The 22,367-nt window shown below is 41.0% G+C and overlaps 1 protein-coding gene across 2 annotated transcripts in view; it reads right to left on the bottom strand.

Annotated features, from left to right (window-relative positions):
• Positions 1-3,736: 3,736 nt before the first annotated feature.
• Positions 3,737-22,367, bottom strand: part of ank1a (ankyrin 1, erythrocytic a) — a 110,964-nt gene continuing 92,333 nt past the window's right edge. The window contains exons 38-45 of one of the 2 annotated variants that reach the window (XM_053610541.1): positions 21,243-21,374; positions 20,538-20,675; positions 14,894-15,524; positions 14,283-14,622; positions 11,273-11,356; positions 9,889-10,029; positions 7,283-7,380; positions 3,737-4,799 (exon numbers count right to left, since the gene is read on the bottom strand). In XM_053610541.1, coding sequence (XP_053466516.1) covers positions 7,306-7,380; positions 9,889-10,029; positions 11,273-11,356; positions 14,283-14,622; positions 14,894-15,524; positions 20,538-20,675; positions 21,243-21,374 — 1,541 coding nt within the window. In that variant the 3' untranslated portion in view covers positions 3,737-4,799; positions 7,283-7,305. Of the gene's footprint in view, positions 4,800-7,282; positions 7,381-9,888; positions 10,030-11,272; positions 11,357-12,368; positions 12,901-14,282; positions 14,623-14,893; positions 15,525-20,537; positions 20,676-21,242; positions 21,375-22,367 lie in introns of those variants that run through there. The other variant, XM_053610540.1, reaches the window with a different exon arrangement.

The following is a 22,367-nucleotide window of genomic DNA, read 5'->3' as shown; positions in this document are numbered from 1 at the left end:
TGAGACGAGACAAAATTGACAATACAAAGCCATTTGTGAGTAATCATTTCTTTATTAATCCTGTAAATATTCATTTTTTCAGCTGGTGTACAGGGTGTGTCGTCTATACATATATCTCAGGTCAGATCGGTTCTGTACCATAGACCTGTGTATAGGTACCATATTTATTGTTTTTCCATTTCAACAGCAATAAAAATAAGATAAAATAAATCAAAAGACCCACAAGGCCTCTTTATTTCCCCGGTTGCAGGCATACATCTGAAGTCTCAGTTGCTATAAGTGCATCCATAATAGAACTGTAATCCCCAATAGTAGGTTATAAATCCCCATTAGCAATTGCAAAGCATTCTAATTAAATATATATATGGATATATTATATATATATATATATATATATTATATATATATATATTTCTTTGTATATATCAAAAACATTTTCTGTGCACGTGTGCAGTTCGCATTCCTTTCAAGGTTAATATGCTATTGAGTGACTAATTTTAATCCGTTCTCTAGAAGTTAAGATTATAAGTGTTTCTAGTTTTTCTGCGAAAGTTGACATTTTTTGTATTTAGTTGGATTTTATTACTGCGGTGACATCGACCAACTGTGTAGTTTGTTTGGAATCCACCTCTCTTACACGGGAGTGGACTTTCCTAAAAGTCCTACTTTTCCACATGCAGCTCTGTTTTTTTTCTTCTTCTTTCGATTCTTTTTTTAATTACAGAGAAATGAACTTGAGGAGAAGTCTTGTATGAACCCAAGGAGTAAATATTTCAAATCCTACACTGCCACTTGTTTCAAACCCCAGGTCACCGTTCTGACAACCTCCTGGAATCCATCAAGAAAACAAAAGCAAGCTTTTAATGTTGCTTCTGGTGATGTATAATTCTTTAGTTTCTAATCTAGAGAATTGAGCAGTACTACACAGTAAAATCCCTAGTGTTGAATTAACACCCGGAGTGTTCATTTGTGTCCAGTGGATTTATATATACACTGCAGGGTGTAAATTCAACACTCTGGGTGTTAGATCAACACTGGGGATTTTGCTGTGTACCGAATTGCCATTCAAACTGCATCTCATCCAATCCGGAGGCCAACGGGCTGATGCGATGAGAATAAATACCATGTTACCACATTACAAAACGACAATGCAAGTAATCTCAAAAGTGGCTCATATATTTGCACGTTGCTGGTTCATGGCCTTTTCATCTGAGACATCAATTCATCTTTTAAAATGAAAAACAAAACGAAACATTTCGAAAAGTAAACAGCGTGAACATGCCTTGCTGTATGTGATCGTAACGATGATTCAACAAGAATTCTGAGCACCGTTTCTCTTACATTTCGGAACGAACCACTTGCAAATGACGTCAATGAAATGCGTTGGAAAATACGTGGACGTCGTAAATGTACAGCGTTCGGATCTAGTTCAAGTGATTACGTATTAAAATTGTATGAAATAATGCTCGTTATAAGTTCATATATGGATTTCACGACTGTTTTAATGAATCATTCCAACATATCTGCAAGACCATTTTTTTTTTGTATTATCTGTTTGGTACTGTCTTTCCTAATGTAAAATAAATCAAATAAACGGCGCTGATAAACTTGTATCTGTATGAATATTATTCAACCGTATTATTATTATTATTATTATTATTTTTGGCATAGCTGTTAGTGGTAAGTATCATAGAAAGTGTACATTTTGTGCATTTTTTAAGATATTTAACAGGAAACTTTGGTGTATTTTGGTTTACTGTACTGCATCTGGATATCATGTTTGTTTTCTGTAACGCGTTTCTGTTCCCAAAACTCTTTTGGGATCACGCACTACTCCCTAAAATGCTGTGAATCGAACTGTTAGACAATCACACAAACAAGCTTGCAGTCATTTAACTAAAGGAAATATATTAATACTATTGTACGCTCTGTGATTTAAGGTATGGTGCTAAAAACAAGCGACAGTCGGTGTATTCTGACATCATTTCTGTTTCTGGGTGATGCTACATTACCACACAATACTGGATGGTTTGCATAATATTCAGACGACTGACTAATTTCAGATTTACACCATGATATGTTTATACCACATTTCTTTCTATCAGCTCCCTACACTATTTACACACTATCGTTTGAACTGTAATGAAGATCTTGTCTTATTTCATGTCATGAGCTTGGTCCATTTTACAAAGAGTGTTCTTTAGCATAATTCACTGACTCCATATGTTTCAGTTCATTAGATTCCTTCACATGTCCATTGTCTCTGATTCAGCTCACTCATGATTAATGCCTGGAATTAACACAAAAACATCAATACAGGTAGCTGAGAAACTTTGAGGATTGCGTGTGACCATTGGATTGAATCTGATTTTGTGTCTTTGGGGCTTGGAAATGGTTAAAACAGTGTTTTGTTTACATCAGAAGATCCTGGCATTGTTTTTTGAAATCGATGAACATTTTCAGTGAATTTTACAACAGCAAGGCAAGTGTTTAGCTACATTTTGTTTTGTTTTTTTTTAGGAAGGGCAGAGTAAACATTAACACGATGGCATATGGAAACAGATGGAACCCTATAGCTACACATTCATAACGACACCTTAAAAGTTTAGACAGTTAGAACTACGTCATTGTGGAGGAAGTTAGAAATTAATAATAATAAAAAAAATAACCTCATGATAATATTCTACGCTTAAAACCTACGGTCCTACACGTTTCCAGTACTAACTGGGCACAGTTAGTGAACAGTAACGTGTGTTAGCGTGTACTTGGGGAAGTTGCTCGGACAGTGCTACAGTCTAATCACAGTGTTTCAAAGTGTCTTTGTTGAGCTCTAAAGACGATTACACAAAAACCCGCCGGTATTCTGTAGCAAATTCACACGTCAGCCTCTAAACTCATCGTCCTTCGTAACGGCTGGTCAAACTATGTGGCAAAAGCTAAGGAAAGAAAAAGCTAGAAAAAAATGACAGAAGAGAAATGCCCGTATGTGACAATGCGCTTTGTCATGCGTCTATTGCTTTCCAAGTGTGAGTAAAGTAAATGGATCTTTACCTTAATGTTATTTGTCTTTCTCTAATTTCAGTTGAATCTAAAAAGGTGCATCTAAAAACATACACCTGCGAACGGATATCTATTGCTTTCGTAGAGCTGCTTATTGCGGTGTTTATGTGGGATCTTGTTTCCAGACTAGACTATGCATGATTACATGTAATGTCAATGTCTCTCTCTCTCTCTCTCTCTCTCTCTCTCTTCAGACCAACACTGTACTTCTTATGTCCTGGTGTTGATATGGAATATTTCCACGCTTCAGATTCGAGGTGATAGAATCTTTAAAGAGATTCAAGTCTAAAAATAAAAATGTTGCCACATTAAATAATGAAGTATGAACGATGAATAAGGAGAATAAGCAGAAACTAACCCCAGCCTGGTGTCTAGTTTTTCAGGTTTCCGTTCATATCGCCATCCCTCATAACAGGCCACAGCATCTTTTACAGCAAAAACTAAACCTGAGCTACTGATATCATTTGAAATGGAAGACTTGGTTGCTACATTTGCACTTTTTTTTTTTTTTTTACAAGTGTAAAAGTCAAAAGTGTGTGTGTGTGTGTGTGTGTGTGTGTGTGTGTGTACGCTCAATGGTAATGGCTGGCATTCTGTCACATTCACTATGCCATGAGCAGTTAATAGTGCCTCAGTAAGTCTTAAGTCATAAATTTCCTTGAAAAAAACAAACAAAAAAAACCACCACAATTTATGATGACAGTTACAAGAAGCAATACAGTGTCCAAAAATAAATATCTATTGAAGGCCAAAAGCCCTAATGTTTCTCCATGAGTGGCGAGACAGCAATGGTGGACGAAAAAAGAAAGAAAGAAAAAGAAAGAAATGAAATCATGCCTGCATTACAGGTAAAAAACAACATACCCATCCAGATATAACACTGATGTTTAGACACCGGATTATACACAGGATTATACACAGGATTATTAATCCTGTCTGTTATATCAAACTAAATAAAAGCACGGGCAAAGAAGTATATCAGCAGCAGTATCTTTGCATACATTTAGTTGTTGTTTTTTTTCTCTTCCAGTTTTGGGCTGTAACATAAACCGCACATACAGACATAACACACACACACGCACACACACACACACACACACACACGTGTAATATTTCAGTGCGTATACAGCAGTATGCACAAAACCAGTGCTGGAAGAAAAACTGGTGTGTCGTGAGATCATGATTGAAAGTAGATTAAACTATAACACGTAATATATTGGAAGACTCAAAAATCTGTGAGAGTTCTAGGGGGAACCGTTGCGTCATTTGACTACACATGTGTGTCGGCTTTTGCATATATGTTATTAACCACAACTTATCTGAAATACAGCGTTCAGAGCTGAGCTCTGGGTTCGGTTATACTGTTCCATATCCACAAACGCTTCCCTCATTTCACGCCCCTTGTATCACCAGGAGCCCCATAATCCTTTGCTTTCTGTGGTGTATGTAAAGGCAGGCCATGCGACAGCACTCTCGCATGCTGATACAGGGATTACAGGAAGCACTTTTTGGATGCTTTTTTTTTTTTTTTTTTGTTCTCCTAGGTTTCAATATTTTTTTTATTTTTTTTATATGAAATCATGCTTTTAGCCTAGTTCTCATTGTACGTTTGCTTTAAAAAGAAGCCTAAAAGCCATTTATTGGCACTGATGTCCGTTGCCTGGTTTTTCCAACTTTCTTGCAGTTCTTGTTGCTCATCATGTGTCTATGAGAGAAGGTTTGGGTGCGGCAGACAAGTCCTAGAAGGAAGAGAGAAAGAATTTCAGATAAAGGCATAAACTTAAGCATTATTCCTCATGATTCACACACACACACACACACACACACACACACACACACACACAATGGGGTCCAAAAGTATGAGACCACATTGAAATCTGGATTTTTTTTTCACTTAAAATTTGTAAAACAAAGAAAGTAAACGTTCAATATCTTGAACATTTAATATTTGAAATTCAGGATTCTGCACAATTGCTAGGTCCCTATTGAAATGTAGGCAAATGTAGGCTTATGATACTGACCACGTTAATTAATTTAAACAAAAACTCAGATTTTCCTCATATTTTCCTAATCTCTCTATTGAAGCGCGTGTTCAGACAACACTCCGATGGATTTGATCTCAAATGCACTGTAAGGTTTTACACAAACTTCTGGGGTCCGTGCCGGCTCGAGTGCACACTTGTCATTAAAGCAAAATGGGGACGTGGCAAATACTAAGAATCTCAGAAATTCATGTTAATATTTCAAAGATTCTACTTTTTGTTACACTCCAGTTGTTGCCACTAATAGAATTTGTAATGAAAATTGTTGTATTAAATGAGAAAAGAATGCAAATTCAAAGCATTTTCACTAGCGCTCTCGGACTTTCGGATTGTATTTGAGGAGGTGTGGTGTTTGCCGTCGTTTAAAATTCACCGAACACAAGAACACGGAAAATGAAAGTACAGATTAAACAAAAATTAGTTTGTGTATCGGGCGCACGGTGGCTTAGTGGTTAGCACGTTTGCCTCACACCGCCAGGGTCGGGGGTTTGATTCCCGCGGCTCTGTGTGTGCGGAGTTTGCATGTTCTCCCCGTGCTGCGGGGGTTTCCTCCGGGTACGCCGGTTTCCTCCCCCAGTCCAAAGACGTGCATGGTAGGTTAATTGGCATGTCCAAAGTATCCATAGTGTATGAATGGGTGTGTGAGTGTGTATGTGATTGTGCACTGCGATGGACTGGCACCCTGTCCAGGGTGTACCCCGCCTTGTGCCCGATGCTCCCTGGGATAGGCTCCAGGTTCCCCGTGACCCTGAAAAGGATAAGCGGTAGAAGATGGATGGATGGATGGATAATTTGTGTATCATCGGTTGTGCGTTTTGCAATAATTCTCCCAGCATCGTCCCGATGATAAGAATATAGGTGCTTGCTTGCTAACGCTGTATTTCTGGCTCATTTTAAAAGTAAAAGTGTTCTTTATTCTTGTAGTTAATCAGGTTAAAACCTTTAAAGACCCGTGTATTAACAGTGGACAATAGTGCACTCTTATCTCCTTTAAATCATGCAGCCACAATGCTACTAAAACACTTATTCTTCTTCTTATTAAGCATTTGAACTTTTCCTCTTTTTACATTTCCTCTGTTATATTTACGTTCACATTTTACGGCATTTGGCAGAAGCCCAGAGCGACTTACATTTATCTCATTTATACATCTGAGCAGTTGAGGGTTAAGGGCCTTACTCAAGGGCCCAACAGTAGCAGCTTAGTGGTTCTGAGGGTTGATCTTCTGAACAGTAACCCAATATCTTAACCACTGAGCTACCACTGACCATTCCTTCCTATATTCCTTTATATTCCAAAGATGAAGACTTGTTCAAGAAATACAAAAAAACAAAAAAAAAACCCTATTAGTTTAGTATTAGCATTAGTTTCTGTAGTTTTCACTAAAAGTCACATAAGCTCAAGTGTTATGCCTTTAGCTTTGTGGTCAGGTGCACACTACACGATTTCAGCTCCAGTCACGGACTACTTCTTTGGAGCTCGGCAACTATCCTACCCACACGGTTGTGGGTCGGAACGGCAAGTGTGCTGTTAGGAACGGCAAAAATAAAAACAAACAAACAAATGATCTATGTTGTCTGCTCTATACACCTGGTTCTCTCTGCAGAACCGACACTCTTCCCTGCCCACAACCGCTATTTCTTTCACGTTTCTCTCTTTTTTTTTTTTTTTTTAAATCTTTTGTTTTCATGCAAAATAGTGACAGTATCACATGATCGAAGCTTTTGGGTTGATTTGAACGAGATTTGAACAGGATTTTTGGATCCCAAGCTGCACAACAGAAACGCGTTCACCTTACTGTTGGGAGACTGCGAGTTTGAGTCCTGATGATGCAAGCTGTCCGGAGACAGCTGGTGGAAATGACGATCCACAAAACGAACAAACAAACCAAAAAAGTTTCTGAAAGATTGTGTAATATGTGTGCCTCCTCTGCGAGCGATCGTGTAGCGTGCACTCACCTCGATCCACCAAAAGTCCAGACAACACAAGCATTTAAAATCATAGTGTGAAAGGGTCAGCAATTCTGATATTTGCAAAGTCATGTAGGCTTAGGTCGTTTCTCAGCCACTTTAATAATGCAAATGTATAAAACACATTCATCATAGACTGTTGAACTCAAATGCCAATTAATCCCCATGGTTAGCAGGATTAAGTGAGCCGGTGGCATGCCGTAAGCCTGTACCTGGACGGCCGAACGAGCGCCGCTCACTGCTTTACTCTCCGCAAAGTGGCACATTTCACTATCTGAGACCCTCCCTTCTTCACATCCACAACATCCGGCTATCAAGTGCGAGGAAGAGGAGAAGGTGGGGTGACGAGCAGCGGAGTACAGCACAGCAACAGCAGCAGATGGGACAGTCCAGAAAGTGCGAGGGTCAAGGAAAAGTGGCATAAATAGCAGAATGGAGAGTTGATGGAGAATTGGAAAGAGAAAGAGGGAGAGGAGTGAGGGAAACAGCGGTGAAGCCAAAAGAGTTAAGGTCAGTTAAGGTGAAAGGAGGGATATGTGAGAGATGTAGAGATGGTGCGGTCCATAGTGAGATGGACAGTGTGGGGGAGAGAGACATGGGAATAGGAGAGACAGAAAGGAGAAGCATCAGAAATGTGTACAGGTGCTGTACGCAGAAGGACAAACACATTTATAGTTTACAGAAAGAAGAGTTTTAATGAAGCATACATGAAAACAGTGAAAATAAAACCCACAAAGAGGAACCAGAACAGATTAACCAGCTAAAACCGTTATAATTTCCCAGGAAGCAAGAATCAAACGCCATTGATAAACAGCAGGTATGATGTATGATGTACAGACTTCAAAAACAGGTCACTGCTTGTCATTACCTCAGATTCACTGTCTTTTTTGGAGGCAGATTTCTTTATTATTATTATTATTATTATTATTAAGTAACAGTCTTGCCTGTAGATTTACTCGTAATGTACGTGAATCCACGTTCTGACTAGATAACTGATATTGTGCCACTGGAAAATGTTCTTGTTAAGAACCTTCACTGTGATTGGTTCCTCCTTTTGGGACAGAACGAAAATGAGGTGATGAAAAAAAATAATAAATGGCACGTTGCATGCTGGGGAAGACATAACCGTGATGCGTTTGGGACGTTTGGGGAAACTGAAACCGTCATATTAACAAAACTATTTTAATGCTTTTGTTAAAGGCCTCAGAATTGAGAGAAGCCTTCATACAATCTAGATACAATCTAGTTGCTAGAGTTTAAATATTGTCTGTTAATGAGGGATATTAATGACTTCAAGACCGTTAAATAACTCCACCTGGCCGTAGTCCTTTCAGTGTTAAGCCACAAACCTAATGTTTGTAACATAATCATAAGGACCCTCAATGGAACGTGTTGATTATCACGTGCTTTGTTAATAAATTATCAGGAAAGACATGATGTTTCCTTCAAATTAGCTTTAATTTGATAGTTCTACTGTAAAACCAAGGAACACAAAACCCACACAGTGTAACATAACAGGCAATGTATTTCTTTCATGTCAGATCAGCCTTTTATTACAAATACACTCACTGTACACTTTAATAGGAACACCTGCACATTCACACAACTAAATGATCAGCCAATCATGTGGCAGCAGCACAATGCATCACATCATGCAGATACAGGTCAAGAGCTTCAGGAACTTGAAGGAACAGTGGGCATGGGGTCACCATAACTGAAGAACTGGATATTGGAAGAACATTTTTTGCTTCAGTCTTCGGTGAGTTTGTACCCACAGTAGCCTCAGATCCTGGTTCTTGGCCAACGGGAGTGGAGCCTGATGTGGTCTTCTGTTGTTGTAGCCTGTCCACATCAAGGTTTTACATGTTGTGCATTCTGAGATGCTTTTCTGCTCACCACAGACGTAAAGAATTCCACAGCCTTCCTGTGAACTCAAACCAGTCTGGCCATTCTAATCTGACCTATCTCATCAACAAGATGTTTCTGCCTGCAGTCCAACAGGAGTATTGCAGGAGTTTCATTTCTCTGCACGATGTTTGCTAATATCCTGCAGGATACAAACACTCGCCATGTCCTGCAGAATTTTAGATCTATCCTGCACAAAGTGCGTGTTTTAAATAGACTCGCAGGACGTAATTCCCGGAGGATGTAATTCCTGCATATAATTTTTTTTTCTTCACAGAATTCCTGCAGGTGTTTCTACAGGACAATGAGCTGAAACTCCTGTAGGATATCTGCATAATATTCCTTCAGGGTTCCTGTATTGTTTTTTTTATTTACTATATAAAATATATATACACTCCTGTATTATTTTGTAAGAGAAGTGACAGAGATCACAGTTTCATTGAACATAAACTGCAGCTCTTGTAACTGCATGCTGCCACATGATTGGCTGATTGGCAAACTGCATGTGCATGTGCAGATGTTCCTTATAAAGTGGACAGCGAGTGTATATCTGTCTTAATAAAAGTAATAATGAGGGGTTTTCTATGTGTATGTTTTATAACACAGCGCCTCAGATAGCTCGCCACTGTAATTAAAAACAAACAAACAAACAAACAAACAAACAAACAACAACACAGCACTGACTTACATTTACTTGGGCATTTAGTATTTACTTGGACATTCTTTACTTATAAACTGACCTAAACATTGAAAGCGTAAAATGTTAAGCTCCCTTTCAAATCAAATAAAGACTAAATTTGGTGCGCTAATTTTCACCATGCCCAGCTAATCTACAGCACCCGCTGTACTACACAGGGCAGTAAAGCTTAGTCCATAATAGGAAGCCTAGATCCAGGCCTGCTCAGGAGCCCACCTTGCTTTCCCGGCCAAGGACGGCGTAGCCCATGAACTGCTCTGCGTCAGCATCCAACTCATCAGCTTCCTGCTGCCCATCTATAATGTACTCCTGACCCTCACCCTCACCTTTTCCTCTCCGAACCACCTTCCTCACGACCTACACCACCCGACGAGAGCCATGGCGTCAAAGTGGAAAAAAGGGAGCAAACAAGAAAAATAGATGAGATGAATATTAAACAATGAAAAACAAACATAACAAAAGTTTTAAAAAAAGAACAAAAAAGTGTGAGAGAAGACGTGTTGGGTGCAAGCTTTCACTGAAGAAAATAAGGGAATGGAAATAGGAATGAGTTTTGTGGTGATCAAGAGGATGTGAGGACTTTAGCCAGTTCCTTTCTTGCTAACTTTCAAATCATTTAAAAAGAATCGTTTCTCCAATGCCTCAAGAGTACTCCCGTTCTCTACTTTACCACTCTCTCTTTCTCATTACACCTGCACTATGAAAAGTGGAAGTGAAAATGAACCCGAGTGCTGCGTTGCGATAGTGCTCTCAGCATATGCTCTCTTCATCGTTCTCGATTGTTGCAATATTTGATCGGACAAACAGTTGCAACGTGAACGAGGCAAATGCAAGACAATGTTCTACACAGTGCCAGCCCTACTTTGCGAGGCTGTCTAATGCCTGTGCCACACTACAGAATAACTGAGATGACAGGTCACGATTTTAGGCTGGTCTTAAAAGAGCTTCCCAGATGATCATGTGGTGTGTGGTGTGGAAAATCCAATCTTAACCGTTCTAATCTGCTGAGAATCCAGTCATGGCCACCCTGATTTAAAATAGTGAATATTCCACTCGCTCAGTGCACGACTCAGCATCCTGTAATGTGGGTTACGCAGACTGTCTGATCTAAAAAAAAAACAACAACACAACCTTTATATTGCTCATGAAAAAAACACTTGTGTACTTGCTTTGATCCGAAGCCATGTTTGTTCTTGAGAAATTCTGCTGGATCGAATCAGGACCATGGATCAGAACTCATGAGCGTAATATGAAAGTGCGTGGAGTTTTTACTGTAGGGTTTGATGAGTGATACATGCTCCAGAGCCAAAAATCTCTCACTGTAACTGGGATCGCTCAGATTTGAAGCGTCTATAAATATTTTAGCGTGGACCAGGCATTAGATGTGCAATTATAGCCACTCAGAAGACACATCAACATTTGGACATAATGAAATTGTCACTCAATCACTGATGAACAGAATAGAGTAACAGTGAACAGAATGATTATAACTGCACTAATCATTTTGTCACAGCTGTTCAGGATGATTATTTCATTTGAATTGAATGAATGTTGAAGTGACTTTGCTGCAAGCAAGAGGCAGTAGGATGGGAAAGCTGACCTTTTTGGTGACGATGTTGCCATGCTCATCTGTAAACTGCTCCTCACTCACTTGCTCTCCAGGAAGATCCACAGCTTCATCACCCTATGTAATATATGACAGCATAAAAGCAGTGAGAAAAGCCTAAAGAAATCATAAAAAAAAAGCAAAAGCCTTGGGAAGTAGATCAGAACAGAGAGAAAAGCTACTGAATGTTTCGATTTCCAAGCAAGTGTATCGGCCAAATGCAACGCTGTCTTGCTCAAGGTAGCTCAGCTGATGAGTCATGTCATTTCAAGATGAATAGAATATAATGAACATGCAAAAGCCATTACACATCAAAGACTACAAACACACTACAGTGAGTGTCTCACTGTATACACCATTTTTTGGTCATTTGTAACTGTGTATCGTGCTTGTTTGATAAAATCGCCGAGTCATAGTCACATCATTGGAACAGTAAACATTTGCCATGAAAGAAAAAAATGGCTTAAAAACAAAACAAAAACACGACACCTGACACAACACTCCTGGAGAGAATGGGGCTTGAGTTGACACTTTTGCTCAACATTATTTTATGAAGATGTTGGTCTGTTTTCACTTTGGGAAGCGGTTTCCTACAGTGCATGAAGTCCTACAATGCACTCTCCTCGATCAAGAGTGATGCAGCAGCACTTTAGTCTTTCAGTATGTCCAGCTCTCTCATCTCCTCATCCGTACACTCTGCTCAAACATTCCGCTTCTAATGCTTCATAAAGCATGCCATAACTCTGAGTAGTCCAGTGTTTATTGTCTCCTCTAATTCTACGCTGGACTTCTCATTAATATGACATCGAACATCGCTGGGAAATGGTGAGTGAGAAAAGAAGCTCTTGCTCATTTGTTTTTACGAGCTAATAGAAAAACCGGATCTTTATCACTTATTTTTGACAGCGTTTATCTTGTTTCTATTAAACGTCATTGTAACTGCACTAGCGACTAGAAATGTTGCTAATGTTACTGTATGAGATGTTTACAACTTTTCCACATTTACTGTTCCAATTAAGCTCTGTATTTCCTTTAGAATAGAAAACAAGCTCCCCCCTTCACATCCCCCCCTGCACACATTCTGGGATACCTTCAGAATAACTCTGCGGCGCACCACTCGAGTGGTGACATTCTGCTCTTGGTCTGACATGCTCTCATCCTCCCCCAACTCCCGGTCGAGCTGCGTGTGAATGTAAGTGAGCACGGATCTCACGGTGCCACTCGCAATGTGCAACACACTCTGGCAGCTGAGCACCAGGAACGCCAGCACCACAAAGCTGAAGAACAGCTCTGTAACTAAAGTCCACATCACGTCTCGCACAAGCGCGGCCAGATACACGTGTAGCTGCTGAAGTCACACTGCTTCCGACCCCAGAGATGCCACAGGATTTGATTAACTTTTCCGTTTCCTCATTACCGTTCTTATCTGAAGAGCTACGGTGGTCATTTGTCAGAGTCCATTCCCTCTCTCCCTCCCAGTGGTCTAATGCCCCCCTCTCTTCCTCTGAATTCCCTCAGCTGGGTGGTGGGAAGTGTCTAACCTATAATGAACAAATGCTCTCTCTCTCTCTCTCTCTCTCTCTCTCTCTCTCTCTACCAAAAACACCCAACTCCCTGTCTCCTGTTGCACATGTGATCTACAGCAGTCACACTTTTAATACCATGTCTGAATGGCCCAGTTAAACTGTTAGCATGTATAGGACATACACAGGAATAACATGTATATATCAAATTTACTGACTCTTGACTAATGACAAACATCAAATTCAGTCTTTAGACATGGTTGAAGCAAAGCCAGTTATGACAAGGTCAATGCAGTGCATTATAACACGTTTGACTTTGCTCTGACTATTCGCAGTGTTAACCTCATGCTGAATTACCATAATCGATGAGAAAAGATTTATCCACTCTTTGGATGCAACTGTAGTCAATGACCTTATTGTCCATTTATTCAAATCCAAATATATCTTATGTAATCCCTCCCCCAACAGCAAAAGTAGCAGCAGTGGCCATAGTGAGGGTGAGAGAGGGGAAAAACGACAGGTGCTATATCTGGCACCAACTGCTTGTGTCCTTCTTGGGTTGTCTCTCTCTCTCTCTCTGTGTGTGTGTGTGTGTGTGTGTGTGTGTGTGTGTGTGTGTACATGCATGAGTGGTTGGGTGAACAATCAGCTATAAATGTTTATGTTTTTAAGAAAAGAGCAAAAAAAAACAAAACGTTCTCAAATGTTTTGCAGTCATGGATCTCTTTAACTGTAAAATATTTTCCGCTGACTCCCTTAGTACAGGTTTATTTTACGAAAAAAATCCAACAATTGAAACGTTAGGCTCATTATTCAAACGAGGCTGGCTTATTGATAACGCTACTCGCCATTACCCAGTGTTGTCGCTGTACTGCAATTTCAGTCCAAAATGTTACACGACTGTTTGAAGTTCACTACAGTAGAACAGTACCAATAGCCACTCAGGTCTGGAACTGTAAAAGTGCGGTTAAAATAGCTGTTTATGAGGTTTACATGCTTTGACGGAGCAAAAAAAAAAAAAAAAACATGCTTTTGTGGGTTTTTCTATGGGTTTTTTCCCCCCAGGTTGCATGTCGAACATGCCGAGGTGGGAACGACGTTATTACAACTTGCAAAGGACCAATTACAAAGCACCACAAACGCAGCATTACACTAGCTACACCTCAACTTCAAACCGGTACCGAACAAAAGCATCAATCCCAACAATTCAAAACAGGTCTCCAGGTGCTATATGCTCTACTGTCCAGTGGAGTGCAATATCACTTACCGCCTCAAGTAATGTAGCACAACATAATATTCTCTTCATCCTTGGAAAGACTTTCTGATCTATCTAAACCCAAAAACTTCAAATGAGCTACCAAATCTCTTCATGGATGTGTCACTTTTGAATTTGAGTGCCTGCATCACAACATACTGGTAAGCTCTGCAAAACCCTATTATCTCATGTGAGTGTCCCTTCCCAACAAATCCCCAGCTCTTACTTGTCCTCTGAGGCGCATATCTTCCCATCCTCGAAGGTCAGGTACTCTGTGGGGGAAGCCTAGGCCCTTCTCAAAAGGCTGGGTTCCCCAAAAATGCCCGCGTAGGATCTCTGAGTGCCCCATGTCTCGTACCGGTTGGAGCAAAGCTTCCTGGGACAGTTGGGACTGGCTCAAATCTCCATCCACCGCTGCCTTCACTGATGACATCATGGACTCCTTGGCCTGTCTGAAATTGGCTGGCTGTGAGGTTCCTGCCCAGCTCTGAGTGGGATCTGGGATGGGATGCCATCCAGGGCCAGTCTGGTCTTGGAGGTAGGACAGGAAAGAACCAGCACTTGACCTGAGAGGGAAAAGAAATAATTAATAGAAGAAATGATAAAAGATCTTTTGTTTGGGTGAATATCTAGATAATCTAATTTGAAGTTTAAAATTGTTCTAATCATTATTCAGTTATTTTTTTCTAGTCATTTTCCTTTTTCTCTTTTGCTAAGCAAAGGAATTGTTGAAAGGACAATGTCAGCTTGGAAGTGTCCCAACATGTAAGCTGTTTCAATAATAACAGAAAGTAAACAAAAAAAAGATATCAAAAATCTATACCGGTGCCAACTCACCTGTCACCGTTGCGATCAGCCACTCGGCTAAGCCCAGGAGACTCACACATTCGAGCGTAAACCCTCTGTTGTCCTGCAATGACAGACAAGCCTTCCACTAAGCCTGTGTCATCTCTTACTCCCAAACCTCCAATGTCTCCTTCTGAAACATTCCTGCCTGCACCAACCGCAACCTCCACTGCCTTCTCATCCGTCTCCAACCCTTGACCTACGTCCAGTCCATTGATGTTGACCCCTGTTCCAGGAGTGGTGGTGCTGTGTTCCGAGTCTGCCCCAATGGACTGGTCCTCCAGCAGCTCGATGGACCCGCTCAACCCAATGTGGCCGTGTCCTGTACCTGGTGTGGCACTGCCTGGTCTGCCCATACTCCCGTAGGATAGCCCCTCTGAGTCCTCAGCGTTGCTACACTCAAGTGAGGAGTCCTCCACGGCCACCAGACATGGGCTTTTGCCTGATGGCCACACTTGTACCTCGGACATCTCCATAAGTGTATCTTCTTCAGTGGTGGCTATGGGAGCACCATCCATGCTAGACACTTCCTGCCAGTAGGGCTCAAGCCCCATTGGTGAGGCCAGGCTGTGCTGCCCGGAGGCTGGCGAGACCAACACGTCCTGAACCACCAGTCCATAACCTGGAGTGACAAAGAGAGAGGCACACTGACATGCGCCTCCCCACCCTATCCCCTCCTTAGGACCCTAGGAGGGGTGTGCTCTGAACCAGGGAAGGGTGGGGTAGGAAGGGTCACAAGGGGAAAAAGGTAAGGATAATCTGGAGTCGTGGGAGGGAAGGATGGGATGGGAAATTTCTTGCAAGCCATACCAGCCCAACAGCAGGAGTACAGGCAGCGGAGGGGACAGCGTCCAATACACAAGTTATTATCTAATAAATACTGAGGCTGTTCCGCTGTCTGACACTTTACAGGTTACTGCCACCAGAGAAAAGGGCAGAGGATTCATTTTTGTCTGTTAGCAACCAGGAAGCAAAGACACCCCTACAGACCTTTAAGATCTGGGACACACCACCTGCTCATAGACATACGTGCATAATGCTGTCATGCGCTTAAGTCATATTATTCGTAATTAATGTCAAGCTGCAGAGCATGCATGCAAGCAATCATATACTCAGGTTTACATGTTCCCTCACAACATGTTAAAACTGTATATAACTTATAGATATGTATATAAGGTGACAATTTTAGGAAAATAACAATTTTTATTTTGGTAACCATTTTTTTTTTTAACAAAGGATGCTCCAATGCTCCAACTCTGATGGCAAAGAGCAACTAATGGTTAAAAGAAAAAAAGCCCCCGACCATCAACAAACCGAAAAAATGCAAAAAAGGAAAATCAAAACCGATATAGCTATTTGCTAGACTTTATCATTGAAGTCATCCTCATTTGACATTTGATAATACATTAAATAAGCAACATGAAACACATGGATATGATATTTACATTGAAATACATATGATAGATAAACATCTATTATGGCATCCATATTTTTTGACTTTACCTGCACTGAATTGAGCTGCACTATAGCAGATAATGAAGTCGTAAAACTCTGCTCAAGTCTTCACAATACAAAGAGACACATCCTAAAATAGTTAAACAAGCACATAGGGCATTTTGTATATTGGGCGACACAATGTTATTATCCTGAAAAAAGCTGTTTGACCAGTCCGTAACCCCCGACCTGTTTTACAGCCTTGCACTGATAAAAAAACTTTGTCCAATACACAACACAAGGTTTCATTTACCACATGGCCCTGGAATGTGAATTCAGTGGAAGAATACACTTCCTCACGTGGCCTAAATGTCTAAGCACAGTTACTTTTATTCTGTGTTATGATAAACGGTGAAAGAGAATAAAACATTAACCCAAAAAGTGGCCTTTTATTTATGATTAAGCCATAAAAGGCAGCATGATTGGTGTGATATTGGCATTAAAAACTGTCATGGATTATTTACCACGTAAAAACCCTAATGTTGAAATAGAATTGCACAAGGTTCATAGTGTATTTCCGTTCAGAAGTATTAAATGCTAAATAAACTGTAGAATACTTAATATGTCTATGTTTTTACTGTTTTATCCAAAGTCCAAATACTTTCTGTTTATTGTTTTCAAATTCAGTGTGATCCCTACAATGGTAATATTTCTAATAACAAATAGAAGGCATTGAGAGCTGGTATAGTAGGCTTGAAAAAAATAGACAACAAGAAGGTAGCAAATAGTGAAGGGGATGGAAGGAATTTTATTTGTAAAAGCGAATGTGTGTTTGTTTGTATGTCTGTGCATGTGGAGGGGTTTGGGGTGGGAGGGGGTTGGTACGTTGTGAGGTGGACGACTGTATTTTTGTCCCTTAGTATCTGAAAGCAGTACACGAGTGTAATGCAGTTGGTAGTTAGGAATATGCTGAGTCTGCAGGGGATATCAGTGACACCAGCTGACTACATTCTCACTCCAGAGACACTACCATACTGTATGGGATGTGTTTGTGTGCTGTATGCGCCTGTTAGTCAGCTAGATTGTACCCCAAATAACAATTGTTTTTAGGAAATTTAGATTTTTTTTTTAATTTTATAAATATTCCTACAACACTGATGTAGCGTATAGTGGTTGTAGAAAAGTAATGTTGAGGCAATCGAACAAACATGAGCATGAGCAGCAATATAATAACGTGTAATAAATGTTGTGTAACGTCATATGTAGGGCTGTAGTGACAGTGAGGACACTTGGGCTTCTTGTGCATGAACAGAGATATACACACAGACAGATAAAGACACAAACACAAAGCAACATAAATCGTTTGGAATCCGTTAAAACATAGCCACAGAACCACAAACACTCAGGAAGGTTCATTGCTGAGCGCAGACATACACACATATATGTATCTCGAACAGACACTTACTAATGCAAACAAAAACAAACGGCTAATGGAGTAGCCATGGTTTTAAAATAACAGAGATTTATTACTGACACGGAAACAGAAAAGGATATAATTAAGGCTTAGGTGATGCACAAGTCACAGATAAAGGACAAACAAGAAACAGTACAGTACAGTACAGTGACTAAAAAGCGTTTAACTTTCTCATCTAAATGCAGTAACAGGAGAAGTGGAAAGGCGCTGAGCCTCTATGCTGCATGCCATGCTGGGCGAACTCAACTCAGCCCTACATGCAAAACATACAGCATGCCAAAGTGCAGATTATTTGAAGGGCATTCTCATGTGCATTTAGGAACAAACACATACAGAGGACACAAAGAGCAGTTTTGATGAGGATACAACACTGTGTACATGTCTCCATAGACTACACAGCAATCACTGCTCCACTGAAAACCAGTCAGACAGGTGACAAATTAAAGGGAAAAAAACAAAACAACAGAAAGTGTCTGATGGGTTTTTACTGAGTCTGATCGTCTTCCGCATTTACATTCTCAGAAACCTGAAGAAAAGATGTTCTGTTCTGAACTCAAAACAAAGTTGCTATGACGTCATGGTATTAGTGTAAATGTAACTACATATTACACTAATACCATGGCGTCATGGCAACTGAATGCACAAATTTTGATTTCCAGCTCTATTTACTGATATCTTTCTCATAGATCTAAATGAACATATCACTCTAGTCGCTGTTCCTATTGAAACACAGACAGCTGTGACTCTTTCAATGTCTCGTGCCATGTTGATCCAAATTCACGGTCAGCTGGGCTTTTAGAGCACTTGATACATGCCACTAAGCACGGTATTACATTAATGGATTAATTGTATCGTAACGCACAGTTGTCTTGAAGCATTCATTATGCATTCATTATGTTTCTGCACTCGGAATTCAGGTCTTCCCTTTAATTTGCCATCTGTCTGAGGGCCTACATACAGGATTTAAATATGCCTTATGAGTGTCAGTCAGTCATGTTGGAGTACGAGTATGCTAAATGTGTCGTTAAGTCCCCAGGCAAAGCCCTTCAAAAATAATACAAAAACTCCATAGATCGGCATTCAACCTCTACATGCACAAGTAGTGATGAAGTCAAAACAGCAATGGGCCTCAAGTGCATGCATACAGGCATCAGGGAAAGAAGAGAGGAGAGCAGGGGGTGTGTAGGTGGAAAGGAACAGAACAGGAAAATAGAAAGAGGGAGGACAGGAGAAGACGACAGAGAGAAAGAGAGAGAGAGAGAGAGAGAGAGAACAGGAGACAGACACAGAAGGTGACAGGGTCAGAAACACCTCCCTCCTGCAGGGGACACTGAGTGTACAGCTAATGAGAAGGGAATTTTGATCACAGGAAAAAAAAAACCAAGTAAGATTGGTGGTGTGTTTTTGTGGGAAAGGAATAGGCAAAAATGCAGGCCTTAAGGATAAAGAGGTGAGGGCCAGAGGTCAACATGATGTCTGTATGAGGTCAAAGGTCAGAGAGTTGTGGAGGAGGAGGAGGAGGAGGAGGAGGTGGAGGAGGAAGAGGCTAGGCTGCAGATGATATGTCCAGTGATCACAAAGAGAGGGGTCAAAGGGAAGAGGGATGACACATTGTTTGGACTTGTGGTATGCCTTTAACTGGTGTGCCAGGTTGTATTGTTATTGATTACCGATTGTGTTTAATTTCTCCAAAGCAAAATCTTGTCTTTCAGTGTGCGATTTTTCCAACACAAGCTATTTGTATGCAACTGCAATACTGTACCGAGAGTTTTGGAACCAAATAGCTTGCTTTGCTATTTCTCTTACAAGGGCAGCTTATTGCAAACGAAGAAACCAGAAGTAACTAAGAGTTGTAATAAAGTAAAGAGCTACTACTGTGACAAAACAAGGAGATTATACTGTATATACATGCACGCAAAAATCTACTCATTGGTGTTTCGAAACTAGGTAACATGAAGATCCAACCCTTACACGATATCTTATTTTTTTTCTTTGCACCATACTTTATATTAGCATTTGTATTAGCATGAAAAGCATTAAGTGGTCTAATTGACATTTCTAACACGTGGCCTTAAACCACTTGTTCCAACGCTTTAACAGATCTGAGATCTTGGTTGTCTGACTTACGTAACTTCTGCATTTTAAATCATGGTCATGCCATAATAATGAGCAAACAAACATGTGGCAGGCTAAATCATGACAGCCAGCATTATGCAACTCTGAACGCACATGAAGAGACAGTGAAGAAAACAGTATGCGTAACTGCTGGTCATGATTTATATGGTCATTTCTGTTTACTAGAAAAGAGTGGGCATAGCAACAAGTAATTTACTAATCCCTGGGACAGTCGTCTCTGACGCAAAACACCTCTTATACTCTAATTCACCAGGTGTGAAGCATAGTTATTATGTCCTTAATTATTTGAGAGAACATACTGTATATAGCCATACACACTTAATAATGGCCATGAAATTTGATTAGCATCAGACAGATTAAGAAAGCTGTAAGCAGGTTTGTAGGGATGTCCTTAGCCCTGGTCCTGGTGACAGCAGAATTAATGATGTAAATGTTCTAAGCTGCATTATCAAGGATAAAGTGGTTAGAACACAGGGAATGGCTGTAGCTGTTAGCTGGAGGTGAGGAGAAGCCTGGCTTTGGGGTAAAAGGACTCACATGGGGCAGGGGAAGGGGAATTATGGAGGGTCAAGGCACTGAAGAATCTCTTACCATTTGATATGCCAAGAGAGAGGTGGTCTCGGTCATTGTGTCTGCGCCTTTCTTGTTCCTGGTTACCCTGGTGACCTTCCAGCATGTTCACAATGTCCATTCGGTCAATGTTCTTCAGTGCCATGAACAGGCTCTCCACTGTAGCAGGGCAGAGTACCAGGGCAGAAAGAACTGCAGATCTTATCCATAATTCACATCCAGAGTAAAAAGGCTAAATATGAGCAAATATCATCTTTTTTTTCAATATCACAAGACCCGGGATATTATATTTATATAAGGGATAAATGGGCTATTTAATCTCATTGTACAGTGCAGCACTGTAATTGCAATATGGTTGGCGAATATACCACGGGCCAGAGAACAGCGAGCCAGTTTAGCAGTAAGACATTTCGCCAGTCATTACAGGAAAGTCCTACTGCAACTGGGAAATTCATTCATTCATTCATTCATTCTGCTTTTGTTCTTTGATATACTCAAAAGACTGTTCCTTGTCTACTAGATATACTGTAGAGTGCAGCTGAGAAATTACACCATGACGTTGTAGTTGGACTCAATTTTCAACGGAATTTCAGGGAATGTTCACCATTAATACACCTGATGAAGCAGCTCAGATGACTGTAATAGTTGGAATCATTTCCAAGTCACCTGGATGACGAAAGGACTTCAGGCGTTAAGCCTGCTATTCACAGCTGATGAAGCACTTACTTTGGGCCCTCTTGCCTTCACGGCTAATCCACAAATTGAGCAGTGTTGAACTCTGTTCCAGGAGTGAATTGGGGTTCTCCACGCGAATCCTATTAATTTCATCCACATTGAATTGGAGTTCTCGGGCCAGCTCTACATGGAGATTAGAGATGGTATTGTAAAACATTTACGAGCTTGTACACATCAATTAATGATTTGTGTCATATTCCTTAATAAGCACAGTTCTTGATCCTGTCTGACAAACAGCGTTAGTCTTTCTAAAGCACAAGAACATGCTATTATTTTCCTGTTAAATCATCTCAAAGGGAAAAGTTTATGGCTAAAACATTTCCTCAATTTTAAAGAAACAACGAGGCTCCAGATAAGTCTTGAAAACACATAACCTTAATAATCATTTAAAAAAACCTCACAAATAAATGCACTCTCTCACTCCCTCCCTCCCTCCCTCACTCACTCACTCACTCCCTCACTCCCTAACTCACTCCCTCCCTCACTCCCTCACTCCCTCCCTCCCTCACTCACTCACTCACTCACTCCCTCACTCCCTAACTCACTCCCTCCCTCACTCCCTCCCTCACTCACTCACTCCCTCACTCCCTAACTCACTCCCTCCCTCACTCCCTCACTCCCTCCCTCCCTCACTCACTCACTCCCTCCCTCCCTCACTCCCTAACTCACTCCCTAACTCACTCCCTAACTCACTCCCTCCCTCACTCCCTCCCTCACTCACTCCCTCCCTCACTCCCTCACTCCCTCCCTCGCTCACTCACTCACTCCCTAACTCACTCCCTCCCTCACTCCCTCACTCCCTCCCTCACTCACTCACTCCCTCACTCCCTAACTCACTCCCTCCCTCACTCCCTCACTCCCTCCCTCCCTCACTCACTCACTCCCTCCCTCACTCACTCACTCACTCACTCCCTAACTCACTCCCTAACTCACTCCCTCCCTCACTCCCTCCCTCCCTCCCTCACTCACTCCCTCCCTCACTCCCTCACTCCCTCCCTCGCTCACTCACTCACTCCCTCACTCACTCCCTCCCTCACTCCCTCACTCCCTCCCTCCCTCACTCACTCACTCCCTCCCTCACTCCCTCACTCACTCACTCCCTCCCTCGCTCCCTCA

The sequence above is a fragment of the Ictalurus furcatus genome, chromosome 22 (assembly GCF_023375685.1).
Source record: "Ictalurus furcatus strain D&B chromosome 22, Billie_1.0, whole genome shotgun sequence".
Lineage (NCBI taxonomy): Eukaryota > Metazoa > Chordata > Actinopteri > Siluriformes > Ictaluridae > Ictalurus > Ictalurus furcatus.
This window is presented reverse-complemented; position numbering and strand designations above follow the sequence as displayed.